At 46.4% G+C, this 18,990-nt stretch overlaps 1 protein-coding gene across 1 annotated transcript in view; it reads left to right on the forward strand.

The window, feature by feature from the left end:
- Positions 1–18,399, forward strand: part of LOXHD1 (lipoxygenase homology domains 1) — a 150,271-nt gene extending 131,872 nt beyond the window's left edge. Inside the window, 4 exon segments of the mRNA XM_006919930.1 lie at positions 5,172–5,342; positions 11,361–11,487; positions 12,761–12,919; positions 17,919–18,399. Coding sequence (XP_006919992.1) covers positions 5,172–5,342; positions 11,361–11,487; positions 12,761–12,919; positions 17,919–18,399 — 938 coding nt within the window.
- The last annotated feature ends 591 nt before the right edge of the window (positions 18,400–18,990 follow it).

Here is an 18,990-nt window from a genome sequence, read left to right on the forward strand (position 1 = left end):
CGATAGTTGGGACTTCATATATTTTTTAATATAATTTATTTATAACCATATTTTGGTCTCTCAGATCCATCCCTGTATTTTCATGCCTCAATCACAACTCCCATTTCTCTAGAATCAGAGTTTTTCCTCAGTACTTTCAAAAATTGAGTCCTGGCCATGAACTTCAAGGTCATGGCTAAGCCCTCTGATACCACCTGCCTGCCTCTGACACTGCTTGTGTAGATGTCTATATTTTCTCAATTTTCTTGATGTATTTTTTTTTTCTATGCAAAAACTCAACAGTCAATTCCTTCTATCTTATCACTCTCAAAACCCTTCAGATAAAGAGAGCTGGTTCAGCACCGCGGACAGCTCTCTACAGTTCTAACTGTATCCTTTGTTGCTGCTACTGTCATTTAGGCACCAGGCTTTTCAAAGAGCTTGATCCCTCTCTTGGATAGCCCAAGACTATCTGATTGGCTTGGCGCCATAATGACCCTTGGACTTAAAAAAATCCTGAGTCATTGATATTATCCTCTTCCCTTTATAGGCAAAGAATTGGGCCTCCTCCCCTTCATCCAGATTTTGGATCTGAAAGCAAGGCCATGTCATTGGCAGAAAAAGGGACATTTCTGTATCCTCACTGAACGCAGGGAGTTGGGATAGTAAGGCCAGGAGAGGGACAGGAAGTTCAGGTTGGGTGCCTAATTGCCTCTTTATAGTAGCTCTCTCCTCCAGGAATGGAAATTTAAATGTTAATGTAAGCTAAGACAGCTAAACATGTCCTTAAGTGCTCTCTATGCTACCCTTTTTCATATTTAGTTTAAGAATATTCAAGCTACATTATGCTTTCTTTGCATAGGAATTTATGAGGACAAAAATATTTCATTTGGGAGTCTTCCACAAAAATGTTGTAGATCCTGAAAAATTACTGTGTAAGTCAGGTTACAAATGCTCAGTTAACTTAATAGCATAGCAATTTTCTCTTTCCTTGAATCTAACTTTCCATTTCCCTTTGTTTATCCAATAGTTCTTTTTTATGAAAAATTTTAAGTATGCACAAAAGTGAAGGGAATAGTGTAATTGATTCCACATATCCATCACATAGATTCAACAAATATGATTTTGTCCTACCTGCTTTACTCTTTTTATTTTATTTTTTCTCAATTTCTTTTTGGTTGCTGTAAGATATAAAATCAAATCCTAAAACCTCATATCATTTCATCTCAAACATATTTAGTATTTTTTCTTTTAAAAAACGGGCATTTTCTTAGGAAATTACAATGCCATTATCACATTTAACAATTATTTCTTTGTGTGTCATCTAATTTCCACCCTATATACAAATATCCTATATAACGTAAAAAAAAAAAAATGTCATTGTACTTTGGATTTTGTTGGAATCATTTTGCAAACAAGGTCCACACACTACATCCAGTTGTTATACCTCCTTGGTCTCTTTTAATGCAGGACAATGCCCACTCCTTTTATTTTTCCATGCCATTATTAACTTGTTGAAGGAACTAGGTCCAATGATCTATAGAATTTCCACATTCTGGACCTATCTGTTTGCTTCTTGGTGGTCTTATTACCTCTTTATTTCCCATATTTTCTACCATCTGGAAGTCAGATCTCAAGACTTGATTAGATTCAGGTTCAACTGTCTTTGGCAAAAATATTTTAAAAGTGATATCAGGACTACTTTAAAATGGGCCCTGTGTACTCACCTCATATTACATCACGGCAGTCCCACTCTTACTGATGCTCACATAGATTGGTGAGCCCAAGGGTGATCAGCCTGATTACTCCATTGTAAAGTACCCCCTCCCATAACTTTTTATCTAATGGCTTCATGCAGTGATGGCCAATTAGGGTTATAAGTGGCAATTTTTCTAGTTGTCACTTCTTATCTTTTTATCAGCTACAATTCTGTTTAAAAAAATTGTCCCTCGGGCTATTTGATTACCATTAAATATAGTTCATAGAGGAAAATCAAGATCAATGATTAATTCTTCCTCTTAACTCCAATTACCTAGATAGCCTTTATAATACTGAACAAATTATAATGCAGTGTATTTATTTTCTAATTCATCTTGCTCTTCTTCTTGCTTACTCTGAAATGTAAAATCTGTTGTGAAATGAAGAATATTTTAACACAAAATAAATTTATATGTTTTCTTTTTAATAATATAAATTCATAGAAATGTAAAGGACATCAGAAATAATCTATTTGAACCCTGTCGTAGTGTTCAGGCAAGGAAGGTGAGGCACAGAGATATTACAGTGTGTTCAGTTTGTAAGTATGCTGAGAATGGAACCCAGTTTGACAAACCTAAAAGTGTCGCCCTGGGCATCCTAGCTTGAATGATGTACATGTGAAGGTATTTGTGGAAAGATAATAACTAGATTCTTGTATTCTTTTATAGCTAGGGCTCTGTGGCAGTTTCACATCTTATTTCAAACTATCTATTGATCTTGTTTAAGAAATTTGGTTTACCCACCTAGACCCTTAGCTTGCTAAAGGTTATTTTTAAGGGAGTTGTTTGGAGAAGTATATTATTTATTCAAGCAGTATTTCTAAGGGTTTGTGCTGGAATAAAAAACTGACAGTTCACTGTAGAGAGTAAAGATAATGTATCAGTTCTATGTTTATAGAGTTAATATCCCTGTGAGGCAATCAAGAGGTAATAAGACATGGTTCCCACATCTTAAAATCTTACTTGAGAAGTCAGACATGTACATAAAAATCACCATAAAAGAATTAGGGCATGATTACGACCTCAATAGCAAAGATTTCCCAAGCCGTCTGTGCTCATGGCCAAGTGAATGGACAGACAGTGGGCCTGGCAACTTTGAAGGGCTTCATGGAGGAAGTGAGGCCTGAATTGTCCAAAGAATAAGTGGGAATTTAAGGAAGGTTCAAAATAGCTTGGAGCCTTGATGATGAGGGAGGAAATGCCAAAGGGATGCTTAGTAATCTCTCTGGGATGAAAGATTTACATAAAGTCTCTTCCTTATTGAGGTAAGAAATAGAGTTAGTGGAGTCAGGCTGAAGAACACCCTAAATATTTAAATATAGAGTTGGGCCCTTTTATTCGAGTAAATGTGGAAAAACACTGAGGAACTGCAGGTAGTAGATGGCATGATGAAATCCAGGGAGTATCCAGCAGTCAGTCTGACTTCTACAAAAAGTCTGCCATGTTTTGCCTGGAAAAATTGGAGCCTTCCACTAGTTTAGTTTCTAAGCCTTTTTCCTACAGTAAACTTTGGAAAATTTGGGATAAAATAATTCTACTAGGACAGCCCATTGTTCCCTGGTGGGGTTTTGAATTATCCCCCCTCTAAAATGTTGCCACCAATGCCATTCTTCCTTGTTCTTCTCTATTCATTAGTAGTACATATTCATGCATTCAACAAATAGTTATTGAATAATGTGCCAAGAACTGTTCCAGGCACTAGAACATAGCAGTGGATAGATCAGGCAAGACTCCTGCTCTTGTGGAACTTACAACCTAGTGAAAAAAGACAGACAATATGCAAGGAAATAAAAACTAAATTATTTCAGATTATGAAGTGGTGGTAATATGATGGCAAGAAATTGGGGATGAAGAAACTTCTGCAAATAGTGCAGTTAGCAAAGACCTTCCCAAAGACAGGACATTTAATCTGACACCTGAGTGATGAGACAGGACAGGCATTCAGATCCTGGGATGTATTGTTCCAGGCAGCTATAAAATTAAATGCAAAGTTTCCAAGACAAGACTAGATTTCATATATTAAAGCACTAAAAGACCAGTGTAGGTAGGTACAGCAAGTGAAGTTACAAGTAGCATGAAATGAAATCAGAGTGGAAAGGGACCACGTGAGCAGTTTGTATTTTATTCTGAGTGATGGGAAGCCACTGGGTGACTGGAAGTGTGTGTCCATCTTTGTGTGTCTCTTTGTGCTTATAAGATCCTTGAGATCAGTGGTAGGAGCCACAATTGTTGGTTTGGGAAGTGTCTTATTCTAGACAAGGGTTTTTTTGGTGGGGACAGTGGGACTGCCCCCATAGCCCCAAGTGGCATGAGAGGGCAAGATGTGAGAGTAGAGCTTATATATGCCTTCCTGGTTGGGTTGCCTTGTGGACATATTATGAGTAGCAAGTGTCATCACCATAACCGGTCACACCACTGGGATTTCTTCCACATGGGGCCCTTCGGCTTTCTGAATGATCAAGGACATTGAAGGATGGAGAGTAGCTAAACCAGTACATGGTGCAAATAACCTGCAGCTGTCACAGCAAATGCACATCAATTCATACATGATAGCCATGATTTGGAAGGCACACTTCTGAAGGAAGCCCTGCCGATTACAACAGCAGCAGCTGTATGTTCAATATTAGGGCAAGATGTGTCAGGTTTAGCAACATACCCTAAATAAATAGCAGCTTCTGATCCCTCTTATGACTATCAAACAGAAAAGGTTCTCAAAGTCATAACATATTCATTCAGCATTCATTGAGCAACTGCTACATGCCAGTTGCAATGCGAGGCATTGAGGAAACAAAAGTGAATAAGACCCAGTCCCTGCCCTCAAAAGCTCACAGTCTGGAAAAAAAGACACATGTAGACAGAGCAGTCAGGGCATGGCCAAGACATGTGCAGGATGCTATGGGAGCAAGGAAGACACCTGATACAGGCTGAGTGGAAAATGGGGAGACATTAGGGAAGGCTTCCTGGAGGAGGCGATGCCTGAACTGATTTTGAAAGGATAATGGGTATGAGCTAGGTGGATAGTGGTGTCAGGAAGTTGTAGGATTCATCTTTCAGCTTCATGAATTCTGAAAGGTCTACTTCTTGGGTCAGAGACCCCATTGTGAATCTGATAGAACTATAAGCCCCATCTCTGGTAAAATGTCCCGGTATAATTGTAGCACAATTTCTTGAGACCCATAGATTGCTTAAATCCCATACACAAATTTTCTAAGTGTTCATGAACCCCAAGTTAAGACTTTTATATAAAGAATTACATTCTCTGGGCTAAAGGAGCCCTCAGTGATCATGTAGCTGAACCCCTCATTTCATCAACAAGGAGACTAAGGCCCAGAGAGGACAGAGAACTTGTCCAGGGCCACCCAGCCAGGTGGCTTGGGGGAGTGGAAGTCTGAGAGGCGAGTTCAGCTCCCAGCACCCATGATCTTTTTCCCACAGGAATATTTCCTGGCTGGCACCTGAGCTACATTGATGTGAAGGACAACTCCCGCGATGAGACCTTCCGCTTCCAGTGTGACTGCTGGCTCTCCAAGAGTGAGGGTGACAGACAGACAGTCCGCGACTTTGCCTGTGCCAACAATGAGATCCATGATGAACTGGAGGAGACCAGTATGTGGGGAGACTGGTGGGCTCAGCCTAGCTGTGATTCCTGTGCTGAATCTTCAGAGTTAAAGGAGAGTTAGCTTATTAGGAGGAAGGTGGGAAAATGGTGCTTTAAAATTTAGAGAAGAGACTGTTATAGCTGGAGGGGAATCAGATGCCCAATGAATGAAATATTATTAGGGAGATACATATGTAAATACCCTAAACGTTGCTTGGTGAACCTGGAGCAGCCAAGATACTGGTGCCAGACCATGGCCTTGAATCACAGGGACTAATTAGGTAGCAGGAAAACCCACTAGAGAAAAGCTCACCTTGCCCTGAGGGCTGGGCTGGGAAGTTTGATGTAAAGTTCTCTCTGGTTTATTTTTATATCATGGACTCCATCCAATTGATGCCCGTGGCAATAGCTGCCATATTAAGCCTCCCTGGAAACAGATGGGGTGAGGGGACCAGCATCTCTAGCAGCCACTTTCTCTTTGGTCCCTTCCTCAGAAGATACTTAAAGGGACAGAGTAATTGCTTCCTAAGGTGGATGGCCATCAAGGACTAGGGAGGTCCTTCTTCAATATAGATGCCAGTGTCTGGGTCTAACAAATCTGAACAAGGTTTACAGAAGCAGAGCCTGATGTAAAGGATTTTTCAACCTTAGTTATTAAGATAACACTGGCTTCAGTAAGAGATAAACCCCCAAATCTCAGTGGCTTAACACACAAAATTTATCTCTCATGTAATACAGTCCAGTGTGGGCATTCGGTATGTGGTCTAGCCACACTGTCATTGAGGAACCCAAGCTCTTTTCATCAGTGTCTCTGCCATTGTCAACATGTAGTTGCACATTTCTTGTAGAAGGGAAAAGAGAGAATGGAGAAGGCTTACTCCCCTACCGGCTCAACACATTGACTCACTTTCTATTGGTGAGAACTAGTCATGTGGACCCACCTAGATGCAAGGGCACCTGGAACATGTAGTCCTTGGCTGGACAGCCCCTTCCAGGCAAACACTGTACACCACAGAAGGAAAACATGGACCTTTGGTGGAAAGCCACTCACTCATCTCTGCCATGCCATCCAGACTACTGAATGATGAACTTACCTGCTTTGAGAGGCAGTGAGCACTGATGTCCCTGGGAGCATTCAGACCAGGGCTACCAAGCACCCGTTTGTCAAGTTGACTGTCTGAGGATTCCTGCCCTAATTCAAGAGTAGACTCTCAGCTTCTGTAATTGCACTTACTGAGGAGTTCCTAGGTGCCCGGTTTTATTTTAGATGCTATGAGTAATGCATCTTTGACCTTTGCACATGTGTTAGTCTCCCTGCACAATTATAAGCTCCCCAAGGTCAGGGACAAAATCTCTTGTTTGTAGCCCTCTGCCGCTCTGAAGGTTTTGGGACTTAGCAAGTGTGCAGTTAGTGCTCAGCAAATGGAAGAAGGCGCAGTCATTTTCCTTAGAGCCTCGCAATCTTGTGCAATAGGAACACTTAAGCCCCTTACACAAGTGCCAAGATGAGCAATAGAGACTCTTCAGACTATTGGCGTTCAGGGGTGGAGAGTTTTGTGAACCTTGGAGCATAATCACTGAATCTCCTTCACAGATTTCCTGCCTAACAGCTGCTAAGACCCGTGGGATTTGGGTTGGCAGGGAGATTGCAGAGGGGAGGTGGCACGTGCCTTAGTTCCAGAAGGATGTGCATGAACTGGAGATGGGAGAGCAGGGGCACAGAGCCCAGGAGATGCCTGGATTGATCTGTCTTTACTAGGAGCCTGCAGAGGGCAGAGTGATACCCTCTTTCACTGCCCATAAGGTAGCAGCAGACAGCCACACCAGTGTCCTCAGATGGAGGATCGTGCACGTGTTTATGGGTAGAACCAAGGACTCAACTGGAGCTAAACATCCCAACCCTCAGCTACTTTTATTTAACCACTTGGCACATGCTTACTGAGTACCTACTAAGTGTCACAGCCTATTCTGAATTTGGGGGACACACCAATATATAAAACAGAAACCTTGCCATTGTGACAAATTCGGTGTCTATGGTCCAGGGGCACCTCTGGGCACTCAGCTTATGAGAACAAATACCCGCCCGTACCTGAACAGAGCTTCATATGGAAAGCGCTCCACACCCCTGTCCTCTTCAGGCCCTCGCAGGCCTACTCCAACCCCATTAGCCAATTCATGCCTCTCTGTCATGGGTAAGGAAAACATAGAACCAGAAGGGTGAAGTGACATACCTAAGGCCCATCCGTAGCTGATAAGATCCAGGCGACCTGATTCCTAGACCAGGAATTCCTAGACCAGTACCACCACAGGAAGTCGAACTGGGCCTGGCTGGTACTCCAGACTGATTGATCGTCTCACCTCATTTAGCCTCCCATTCCCTGCCTTCATCTTCACCTCGTTAGCAGTTCCAGAAGTTGCTCCTGACCCTCTGTAAGCATGCACCTCTGCACTTGGTTCCAGTGTGCAGCTAAAGCTGAAAACCATTGGAAATCTTTAAATAATACTGACATCTGGGTCCTACCCCCAGAGATCCTGTTGTAATTGGTCCAGGGTAAGGCCTGAATGGTAGATCACATGTTCATACATGCACATGCATGCACGCACACACAGGCATAAACACGTGTGCATGCACGCGCGCACACACACACACACACACACACACACACACACACACACACACGCAAACACTCACCAAACCTGGGAGGATAAAAAAGACCTCTCTCTGGGACATCCTCCAACAGAACCAATGATTTTTGGGCCGTTCAGTCAGCCCAAATACAGTCCAGCTTGATGGCCAGCTCTCCAGAGATGGAGGACTCACTGTTTCACCAGACAGCTCTGTTCAAAAACTCCACCTTCAGAATCATGTTCTTGAAGTATTCATCCTTTGGCAGTCACACCGAGGTCAAACAGAAAATTTCAGGAGTGGTATGAACCCCAACACTAAGGTGGGAAAAGGGAAATACTTCTTCCCAGAACTTGGAAGTCTCAGGTGGAATTGGCTTAGACTTGGCCGTCTCGAGGCTCCAGTGGTTTCAGTATCTCTCCGTCCCCCTTTTCCTCTAAGTGCTTCTTTTTCTACATTGTGGGAAGATGGCTGCTGGCCACCCCAACCTCACAGCCTTATAGCTTAACAGCTGCAGTGGAAAGAAAGAGAGTGTCTCCCAGGGGAAGATTCTGACGGGCCAAGCTGGAACTCTGAGCTCCATCCAAACCACATGGTAGGAGCTCCTGAGTATAGAACGGTCCTGACAACACGAGGTGGGGAGGGTGATCTGGAGCAGTAAGTTCCAGATGCCCGCTAGAAGCCCAGCTGTCCTCATCCTGGCACTCCTTCACAGCATCATGTGCCCCTGCCACCTGTTTATTCAGCCCCTATTCACGTGATGTGATATTGACTCCTCTCAGTGTATCCTGGAGTGCTCGTCCACCTCTCTCTGCAGACGCCATGCCCAGAGCACAGGCAAGATTTAAAGGGTGGTCTGCTCTCCCCTCTCCTGTCCTGCCACTGGAACCACACTCATGACTCCCGAGCTCATGGTAGCTTTGCTAGTGGCCCCTTCGTGCTGGTGACTCACACAGTGGCTGCTGAGCCCCTTCTCCAGCTGGGCTTGTCCTGTGGATGTGCTGGCCCCATAGTGAGCCTTACATTGACCCCTACTAGACGCTCACCACTCCTACCTTCCCTGTTCTCTCTGTTTCCTCCCAGCAATCTATCAGCAAAGTTGAAAGTCATGCCTCAACATTTTATCAAGCCATCAGTGAAATGGGAAAGAGGGCAAGATGGAAACAGGCTGATCGAAACTTCCTCTCGGAAGACCATTGAGACGACCAGTGACATGGTTTTTAATCTACCTAGCAGTCCTCACTTATACACCTTACTTCCCTCCCCTACCATCAGGACTCTCAGGAAAGGATGGGTGACAGTCCTCATGCCCTCCACCTGCATCATTTCTCGACTCTCCTCCTTGAGTTTGTTGTAGTGAGCATGGAGGTTCCTAGAGCTCCCTCCCTCTCTCCTTGTTGCTGACAAATCATTTCCTTAACAACACCCAGGATCCACTTGAATGGGTGTCTGGTTTACAGAACACACCTTACCCTCTGTTGGGAAAGAAGCTGGAAGCAGTAGGACCGCTCTCCACCCTGTGATGGCTTCTAGTCCCTGTCAGTGGTTCAGCCATTTCACAGTGCTCAATGTCCTGGGCTGGGCTCTGCAGGCCATGCCCTTCTTCAGGTGTTATATGCTTTCCAGGCATCTCCTCCCTGTCATGAGTTACTTGCATCTTTGCCCGAATTTTTTCTACCTGTTTCAAGTAGCAGAGATTTTCCTTGAGAGGAGTCACAAAGGCAAAAGGGTTGCTGAGGGGCTGGGGTTGATATTACAGTTAGCGTCAGGCATAGGCATCCCTTCTCTTAATTGTCTTTATCACATCTCTGAGATAAAGGCACAAAAATAGAGCTATCCTTGTGGATCTAGAATCCCAAGCTCTCGCTGACTCACTGCAGCAAGAGCTACATTCATAGGGGACATTCTAAACAAACATGTATTGTATCCTCCATCCCTGGCCTGGCCCCTGGGAAGTGGGGCTAGATCAAGTGGACTTCAAGCCCCTCTCACATCCCTCAGTTTCTGTTTATGCTCCTTGCTGTGCCTTGAACATTCCTCCATTTTCTGCTGATCATAGTCATGGCTCTTCTTCAAGCCCAAGTGCAAATGCCATCTCCTTCGTGAAGCTTCCTGTGATTAGCTCTTTCATTCATTCACTCAACAACTAGTTTTTGAGTGCTTCTGTGTCAGGCACTGTTCTGGGAACTTGAGAAGACCCTTGCCCTCATGGAGCTTACATTCAGGGGGGGTTGAAGGAAAGGGAACCACACACACAGATACACAAACACACACACAGGGGCGGCAGGGGGAATACAATAACAATAAAATAATAAGTAACCTACATGGCATGTTAGAAGGTCCTAGGTGATAGAGACAAGAGAAAATAGTAGGTAAGGCAGGTCAAGAGTGCTGGAGAGAATCAGGTAGCAATTTTAATTAGAATGTGTGGAGCAGACCTCTGTAGGGAGGTGACATTTAAGTGAGGACTAGAAGGAGATAAGGGAGTGAGCCAAGCCAATACAGGGTTGGTGTCGGGGAGAAAGAAGCAAGCATGTGGGCAAAAGGAATAGTCAGTCAATGCCGAGCTCCAGAACGGGAGTATGATGCCTCGGAGCTCCAAGAACAGCACAGAGGCAGGGTGGCTGCAGAGAGCAAGGGAGAAAGTACTAGAAGATGAGGGAGGTAGCAGGGAGCCAGATTTTCCCCCTCCTCCCATGGTACTCTGGCGCTTTGTTGCAAGGTTACCACATTTTGTCCTCTGGTGCAGTCAGCGTATGGTTCTGGTCTAGAGACTGAGTTCTAGTGTCCCCCAGAGTCTAGCCCTGTTCTGATATTCGGTACCCACTTAATAAATGTTAGACGAATGAATGCAGACATGCTTGAGGGAACTGCAGGGGAAGAGGCCGTGATGCTTAGTGTGACAGCAGAGTGAAAACTGAGACGTGACAAGGAGTAGGACCTCTTGCTTGATAGTGGATGCTCTCCAGAGTCTTGCCTGCCTGGGGCTCTGCCATCCCTTTCTATTGCTGGGCCCTACCTCTTCTCCCTTCCCTTTGCAGAGGATCTCCGCTTTGTATTTCAGGGACTGGTCCATTCCTCAGAGCCAGACCCCAGCATCTCTTGGAAACCTCCTGCATCCTGGAGGCAATAGCGGCTAGTTCTTCACTTCTAGCAGCTACCATGCTCACCAGGCAAAGAGGCTGCTACTATAAATAAAATGGGACTATCACGCTAGCCCCTACATCAGGGCAGGTTCTATTTATAGTGCTTCAATTGTGAGGATTTTAACCTGCCCGCCAACCCCAATCTATGGTCTAAAATCAAATATAGGACCTGGAGGGAGCAGCCATTGTGCTCCTGTCCTGATGGTGGGCACTGCTTCCCCTCTGCTCACCCTCTTCCTCCCTCTGCACTGCAGCCTACGAGATCGTCATAGAAACAGGCAATGGAGGCGAAACCAGGGAGAACGTCTGGCTCATCCTGGAGGGCAGGAAGAACCGATCCAAAGAGTTTCTGGTGGAAAATTCTTCTAGACACTTCCATTTGTTTAGTCATTCATTCAATTATTCCATAAGTACTTATTGAATACCTACTGTGTGCTGACCCCATGTAAGCTCCTAGGATGAAACAGGAGATTTATGAAAGGGAAAGCAAAGAGGGGGCTGCCCTTTAAAGAGAGTCCACTCTGAGCGTCCAGAACTTAATTATTCCAACCACTAAAAAGGAAAGATAATTGTGCAACATGATTGAAGTGCTAATTATCACTACAGTGGCAATCATAGTACAATGTGTAAGCTATCAAACTGCGTGTTGTACACCTTAAATTTATACAATGTTATATATCAAATATATTTTAATTTTAAAAGTTACTGGACGGCTAATTAATTAATTAAAGAGAGCCCACTATGCCACAGGATGGGAAGCCCTGCAGACATTATTCCATGTCCCCACAGATGAAGAGCTCACAGTCTGGTTGAAAAGGAAGACATTTGCCCATATGATTTGCAAAAGAATCACATAAGACAACATTGATTTAAATTCTAGTTAAAAGGAGGGTGGGAGGAGAGAGCCTCTAAGATGCTTTATAGGAAAATCAAAATTGGGCCTCGTATAAAGATGTCTGCGCTTACCACTCCCATGTGGCGGGTACACCTGGAGAATCTCACCTCCCCCCACATACACACGTCAGAGCTGCCTCTGAACTGCTCAGATGCCCACTTCATCTCCCCACTCCCTGCAGATTGCTTAATTTCCCCTCCATAACTTACTGTACCTTTTATTTAAACTCCCTCTCCGTCAGGATGAAGTCCGAGCCCCTTCGACTGGCACTTACAGACCACCACAGAGTGTTGCACCCCACCTCCTTTCCAGTGCCATTTCCCTCACCGAACCCAACCTCCAGCCAGGCTGGCACTCCCCCCAGGAATGTCTGCGCCTCCGCATCCCACTGTAACCATCAATGGCTTTGCCAAGTCAGATCCATATCAGAAGACTCTTCCCTTCCTCCCCTCCCGCTGCTCCCTGGTCCCACCACCCTCCTCCTCTCAACTCCCACGGCCCAGGACCTCACCCTCTTCCCAGCTCCATCTGATGGGTACTGGGACCAGGAAGCCAGCAGGGCTTTTTAATGGTTGTGATTGTCTTCTTCCAAAACTAGACTGAGCCCCTCAAAGAATGGAGGCCTGGCATCAGACCTTGCTTGCCATTCTATCCATATTCCTCAGACTGGTGCCCGGAATACAGTAGGTACTCAATAAATGCTTACTTTCTTCAGTGGGCATGGGCAGCCCTCATTGACCACACTTCTGCATCCTGCAGGGGGAGCACAGATACGTTTGAGTTTGACAGCATCTACTTGGGGGACATCGCTGCCCTCTGCGTGGGCCACCTCGCCAGAGAGGACCGGTTCATCCCCAAGAGAGAGCTGGTCTGGCATGTCAAGACTATCACCATCACCGAGATGGAGTATGGCAATGTGTATGTATGTGCCTCGCTTTCTCCCCCAGCAAGGAGGGACTGAGGCTGAACCATGGACAAGATGGCAAGGCATGGGGAGGTTGATGATGTCAACCTCCTTTGAGGCTGATGTCACCTCATTTAGGAGACTTACGAGACAGTAAGGGAAGGGTCAGCTGTACTGGTTCTGGAGCCGTCTGAACCATAGGCCTACCCCCAGAGGCATGACACGAGACTAGATGGGTATTCCAGCCTTTTCATCCAGGGACACTTTGGAAAAACACTGAGCATGTCAGACAGTGCCAGACAGTGGCTTTGAAGCCTGTTGCTGCCACATAGTGAAAGGCCACCATCCATGCAGGCAGGGGACAGACCAGAGACAGACAACTGGGGTCATGTTGTGTACCACTTGCCTCCAAGGACCCCAGATAAGGAGCTTTGCATTTCCCCCACCAGGGCCTTCCCCAGACACTCAGGCATTTCTGGAGGATTAAGGTTTTAGTTACCTAGGTAACAGTCCACAGTCATCAGTTTGTCTAATTAAAACCATTTGGTAACCACACTGAAGCCAGAAAGAGCCTGAGGCTCTGGAAAACAGAAAAGACACTACAAAGGAGTGAAGGAGAAGAGGAGGAAGAGGAAGCTGAGGGCAGTGTTTGCCTCCAGGAGGGTAGGCCCAAGGAGTGAGTGAGAACAGAGGTCACAACTCATCCCCCAGAGCCGCTGCTGGCCCCTCACTATCCCACCTCCTGGCCTCCCCGGGCTGGCCCTGCCCATGGCCACACCTGTCATGAGAAGCACACCAGACAGAAGAGACAGCCAGGTGCAGGCCTGCCCAATTCCTGCGGGTCCCTCAGCAGCAGGCTCTAGCCTTCAGGATCCCAAGCTTCTCAAAGCAATGTCTGTCCACTCTCTACGTGTGACCTGCAGGCCCCTGGAATTGGCTCCCTCTGACCAAGCTTCTCCTTTGAGAACTGGGCAGGAAAGAGTTCTGACTTCTGAACGTCTGTCTTAGCCAGCTTGGGCTCCCATAACAAGGAAACTCAGACTGGGTGGCTTAAACAGCAGACATTCTTTCACATAATTCTGGATGCTGGAAGTCCAGCATCAGGGTGCCAGCATAATTGGGCCTCTCTTCTTGGCTTACTATGTCCTCACTTGGAAGAGAAAAAGAGCTCTCTTTCTAATACGTTCTCTATTAGAGAGTGTCTCTTTCTATTCTTTTAAGGGCACTAATCCCATCTTGGGGTCCCAACCCTCATGACCTTATCTGAAGCTAACTATCTCTCAAAGGCCTCATCTCCAAATACCATGACATTGGGGGGTTAGGGCTTCCACATATGAATTTGACAGGGACATGATTCAGTGTGAATGTTATTTATTGCTTTTTTAGAGAAAGACAAGATGGGTCCTATAGAAGTCACTGGGCGTGGCTGCTGGGAACAGTAGTGCTGAAGACTTGAGGGGTGGGACACAGAGGGCCCAGAAGAATCACTGACTCACCTCGTTAGCCAGGGCCAGGTCAAAGCCCCTTCTGCAACTGGGTACTGCCTCCTAGCCACAGGGAGTGTGGCTGCTGATACTGATGCTCCTTGAACCCCCAAAGTACTGCTATAAGATACAATAATAAAATAGTCACCACTTGAGTTAGCTTTAAATGGACAATGTTGTCTGTGAGTGGGAGAAGGACAAACATCTCAGCACCACCCGGTACCTTCCAGTCCCAGGAGGAGGGAAAGTGAAGGCCCAGCTCGTGAACTTCCCATCCCACAGTCCTGGGGCTGAGTTGTAGGGCTTCTCATCTAGTGGAAAGAAGCCACCACTCCCAGAGAAGCATCTTTTCCTATACCCTCAAGAGAGTGGCCTTTGGTCAGTTTGTCCTCAGGCTGGACAGAGAGAGAGAGGATGTCCCCAGGGCAGGGCTCTTCCCAAAGGGAAAGGAGGTGCAAGGAGTCCAGACCCCCAGATACTAGAGCTGTTACCTAGTCAGCTGTGTGGCCTGGGGCACGTCACCCCTCTGTGCCCCAGTCTCTCCTGGGAGGAGAGCTAGATGCCTCTAGAGACTGGAGGCAGGAGAAGGATGGCAGGGCTTCCAGCCTAGAGGGTGCTCAGAAGTCCCACGCCAGCCCGCTGCCTCTGCAGGTGTCAGGCCTGTGATTTCTGATGGATGAGAATCTGTGTTACTGCCCCTCCACCACCTACCACCACCACGAAACATCACATTCATCCAGAAGGGAGACTGTGCAGTCGTGTTTCGTCACGTGGCTAGTGACATCTCACGGTCCTAGACCACCATGGTATTCCGCCGTCATAAAAATCACTACATAACCCTGCATATGCGTCTGCAGTTCCTTCCCGACCACATCTGAACTATATACCATTTGGATTTCCATGAATTGCAAATGAACTTAATCTCAAACTCTTACAAACACAATAATCTCGGATTTTCATCTTCCAACCATTTCCAGTTCTGACTCCTCTCCGCCAATCTGCATTCTCTTTCTGACCAGTTCTTCGTCACTAATATCCTCAGATTGTGGTGGAAGGACACACAGAGAGGCTGGTTTCTGTTTTTAAGACCGAAAACAGCTTCGTTGTTCTATCCCGACATCGTATAATACGCAATCATTAGAAAAATTCAAATAATACAAAAAAGTTGTATAAAAGAAAGTAAAAATTCCCCGAAGTAAAAAATACCGTGAGCATTCGGCGACCCCAATCTCTCTGACATTTTTCTAACATCTCACATACACACCGTTCACGGAAGTGTGATCGTATTCTGCATGTTTTTTCCCCCATATATTCAATTTCTTTTGTGTTTGCTTTTCTCTTCCTTTGCCTTTACTCTTGCTGACGACCCTCCCCCATTTCTAGCGGGAACAGCCTGGCTTGGGTCCTTCCCCAGCTAGAGTCTGGACTTCACAAAGCTCAGAGGTTCCACATTTTGGTGATCTTATAATTGTATCGATTAGAAAACATTTCCTTGTAGCTACACCAGGGAATATTTTTCAGCCACTAAAAACAATGAACTAAATAGGTACCAGATGACTTGGAGCAATTCCCAAGAAGGATTGTCGAGTGAGAAAAGCAAGATATGGGAAAACACGGATTGTGTGACGCCATTTTGCAGAGCGAACACTGACGTCCTGCATATGTCTGTGTATGTGGGTCTGTGTGGGGTTGGGTGAAATGGAGGGATATTTGGCAAGATACCCCTGCAATTGTTACACGGGTTATCTGAGGTGACAGTGGGATGCCGAATGGAAATGAGAGGGGAAAAGGAGTTAGCGCCAAGCAAAAAGGCAAAGAGTGAATTTAGAAAAACCTGCCTGTGCATTTATATAGAATTATGTATATTAGTGGGCATATGCATTTTAAAAGAATTTTTAAACAAAGCATGTGAATATATTCCCCTCTCAGAAAGTGCGGTATGTAACAACAATCCAGATTTATCAAGTGATAAATTGTAAGAAGACAGACCTCAAAACAGAATAAAGATGTCCCGCAAAGTGTCTTTAAGTGACTGGCTCATCAGGGACCAGGCAGGCTGGCTCTGGGCCCCCCCTCCAGGTCACCTTGAGCAGTGACTTCTCTTCTCTAAACCTTAGTTCCCCTTCTGTGAAATGGGAGGAGGCAACCTCCAACTTGGGGGTCGTCGTGGGAGTTAATGAGATGCAACAGTGTAAAGCCCTGGCATTTAGTAAGTCTGCAGAAAGCCAAGCCTTTTTGCTATTCTGGATTTTCATCTAAAATAGTGTTTGATTTTGGACCACTGGGCACACCCTTGCAGGGCTGTGTTCCTGAAGTCACTGGCCGGTGCCAGCACGGCTTATTTCCAATGCTGTTAAAAGATTAGCAGTTTGGAGTGGGAAGAAACCATAGCAGTTGTTCAGTTCAAGCCTCTAACATTGTTAGGGGGAAAGCCAAGGTCTGCGCAGGGGATGTGACTTGCCCAAGGTCACATAGGACGCAGGGCTGCGGCAAACCCCAGGTTCCCTTATGTCCTCCTATGCAGTGTCTACCCACCATACCTCTGACTTCCTCCTTGATACCCAGAGGCTAAAATTGGGGGCGGGGTGGGGGAAGGATGCAGGGAAGGGACTTCCTGATCCAAAACCATTTCTCTTGGCCCTGGACTTGCTTCTGCTTGTGGAGGCTTCTTCAGCAGCGAACTTTCTCTTAGTCTCTGCATTCTGAAGTCTGTGAGCATGTGTTCTCTCTCTCTCTCATTCTCTCATTGTTCAACTCAACCATGTGTGATTTGGGAGCACACATTCCATAGCCTCGTTTCTACTTGGCTTTGCCTGGGATTGTCACTCTGAATCCCGCAGCTGCCTCTGAAGGTGACAACGTTGGGTAAAAATGTTCTTTAGTCCCTTCGAGGGAGCAAGGGCATCTGCGTGGTCGTGTGGAGGGAGCTTAGAGCAGAAGGGCAGGAAACAGGTCAGAAGGGCAAACACCGGGAGGAGGGTGAGATCCCTGAGGGGCTCGCAGGCCTTTGTCAGGTGGTGATTTCTACATAATCTGGGAAGCCATAGAGGGTTCTGAGCAGACGGGTGACATTCTTGGACTCACATCACTTGGCTGCTGTATAGAGAATGGACTCCAGGGAACAAGAAGCAGGGAGACCAGATAGGAGGCTGATACGTTCCAGGGGGAAGATGGTGGTGGCTGGCCCCAGAGTGGCAATAGAGAAGATAGTGAGACACAGCCTGCTCTTCCAGATGAGCTGATTCTGGATCTAGTTTGAAGATCAGCTCATTGGAATTGGCTGGTGGATCAGATATGGAGTATAAGGGAGAAAATGAAGGAAGAACCAAAAAGCACCTGGAAGGATGGAGATGCTATGCACTGTGAATTTTAAGATAAAACTCCATCCTCCCCATTTTAATGCAGATATTTCTAGCCCCCAAATCCTGTCACCTGGGGAAGGAAACATTTACGGATGGCCAGGGGTCTTGGGGGAAGGTGTGAACCTTGGCTGGTGTGCACTGAGTTTCCCGGTTTTCCCCACCCACAGGTACTTCTTCAGCTGTGACAGTCTCATCCCCCTCAAGAGGAAGAGGAAGTACTTCAAGGTTTTCGAGGTCACCAAGACAACCGAGAGCTTTGCCAGCAAGGTCCAGAGCCTGGTGCCGGTCAAGTACGAGGTCATAGTGACAACAGGCTATGAGCCGGGGGCAGGCACCGACGCCAACGTCTTTGTGACCATCTTTGGGGCCAATGGGGACACAGGCAAGCGGGAGCTGAAGCAGAAAATGCGAAACCTCTTCGAGCGAGGCAGCACAGACCGCTTCTTCCTGGAGACGCTGGAGCTGGGTGAGCTGCGCAAGGTGCGTGTGGAACATGACAGCAGCGGCTACTACTCGGGCTGGCTGGTGGACAAGGTGGAAGTCACCAACACCAGCACTGGAGTGGCCACCATCTTCACCTGCGGCAGGTGGCTAGATAAGAAGCGGGGGGACGGGCTCACCTGGAGAGACCTCTTCCCTTCTGTCTGAGGGGCTGCAGGCCCTCCCTCCCGCCCTCTCGCGCAGCTCCTCCCCACCACACCTTCCTGCCCCCCGCCTTGCCTCCTGGAGCTGGGACTGGGGACCAGAAGGTAGCACGTGGCACTGTGGACCTTCAGAGGCCACTGCAGGTGACCACTAGTGAGGCCCTGCGCTCCCCCAGTCTCTTGGACCCACAGGAATCAGTCACCGTAATTGTGCGGCGTAATTCCTGGCTGGACAAAATAACTTTTTTTGCGTTTCCTCTTCCAATAACAGCGGTGACCACGCTAAGACGCGGTGCAGGGTGCGGATGGGAAATTGGGGCTTCACCCAAGGGATAGAAGTGGGGAAGAAGAGGCCATCAAAATGGGGTATTTTAAGCAAAAAACTAATTAACACTTTTTTTCCGAAAAAAGCTGAGCTAATTAAATTACCAGCCATACCTCACAAAGAACTCATCTTGGCATCTGCTCACTAAAAATGCACTCTCTTTCCCAGTTTCAATAAATCCAGTGCAAACAGAGAAAAACATCAAGAGGAAGTGTTTTTGCCAGGGGGGATTTATGAGCCTATGAAAAGGTATTTGATTCTTTCCATCAC

The sequence above is a fragment of the Pteropus alecto genome, unplaced genomic scaffold (genome assembly GCF_000325575.1).
Source record: "Pteropus alecto unplaced genomic scaffold, ASM32557v1 scaffold146, whole genome shotgun sequence".
Classification (NCBI taxonomy): Eukaryota; Metazoa; Chordata; class Mammalia; order Chiroptera; family Pteropodidae; genus Pteropus; species Pteropus alecto.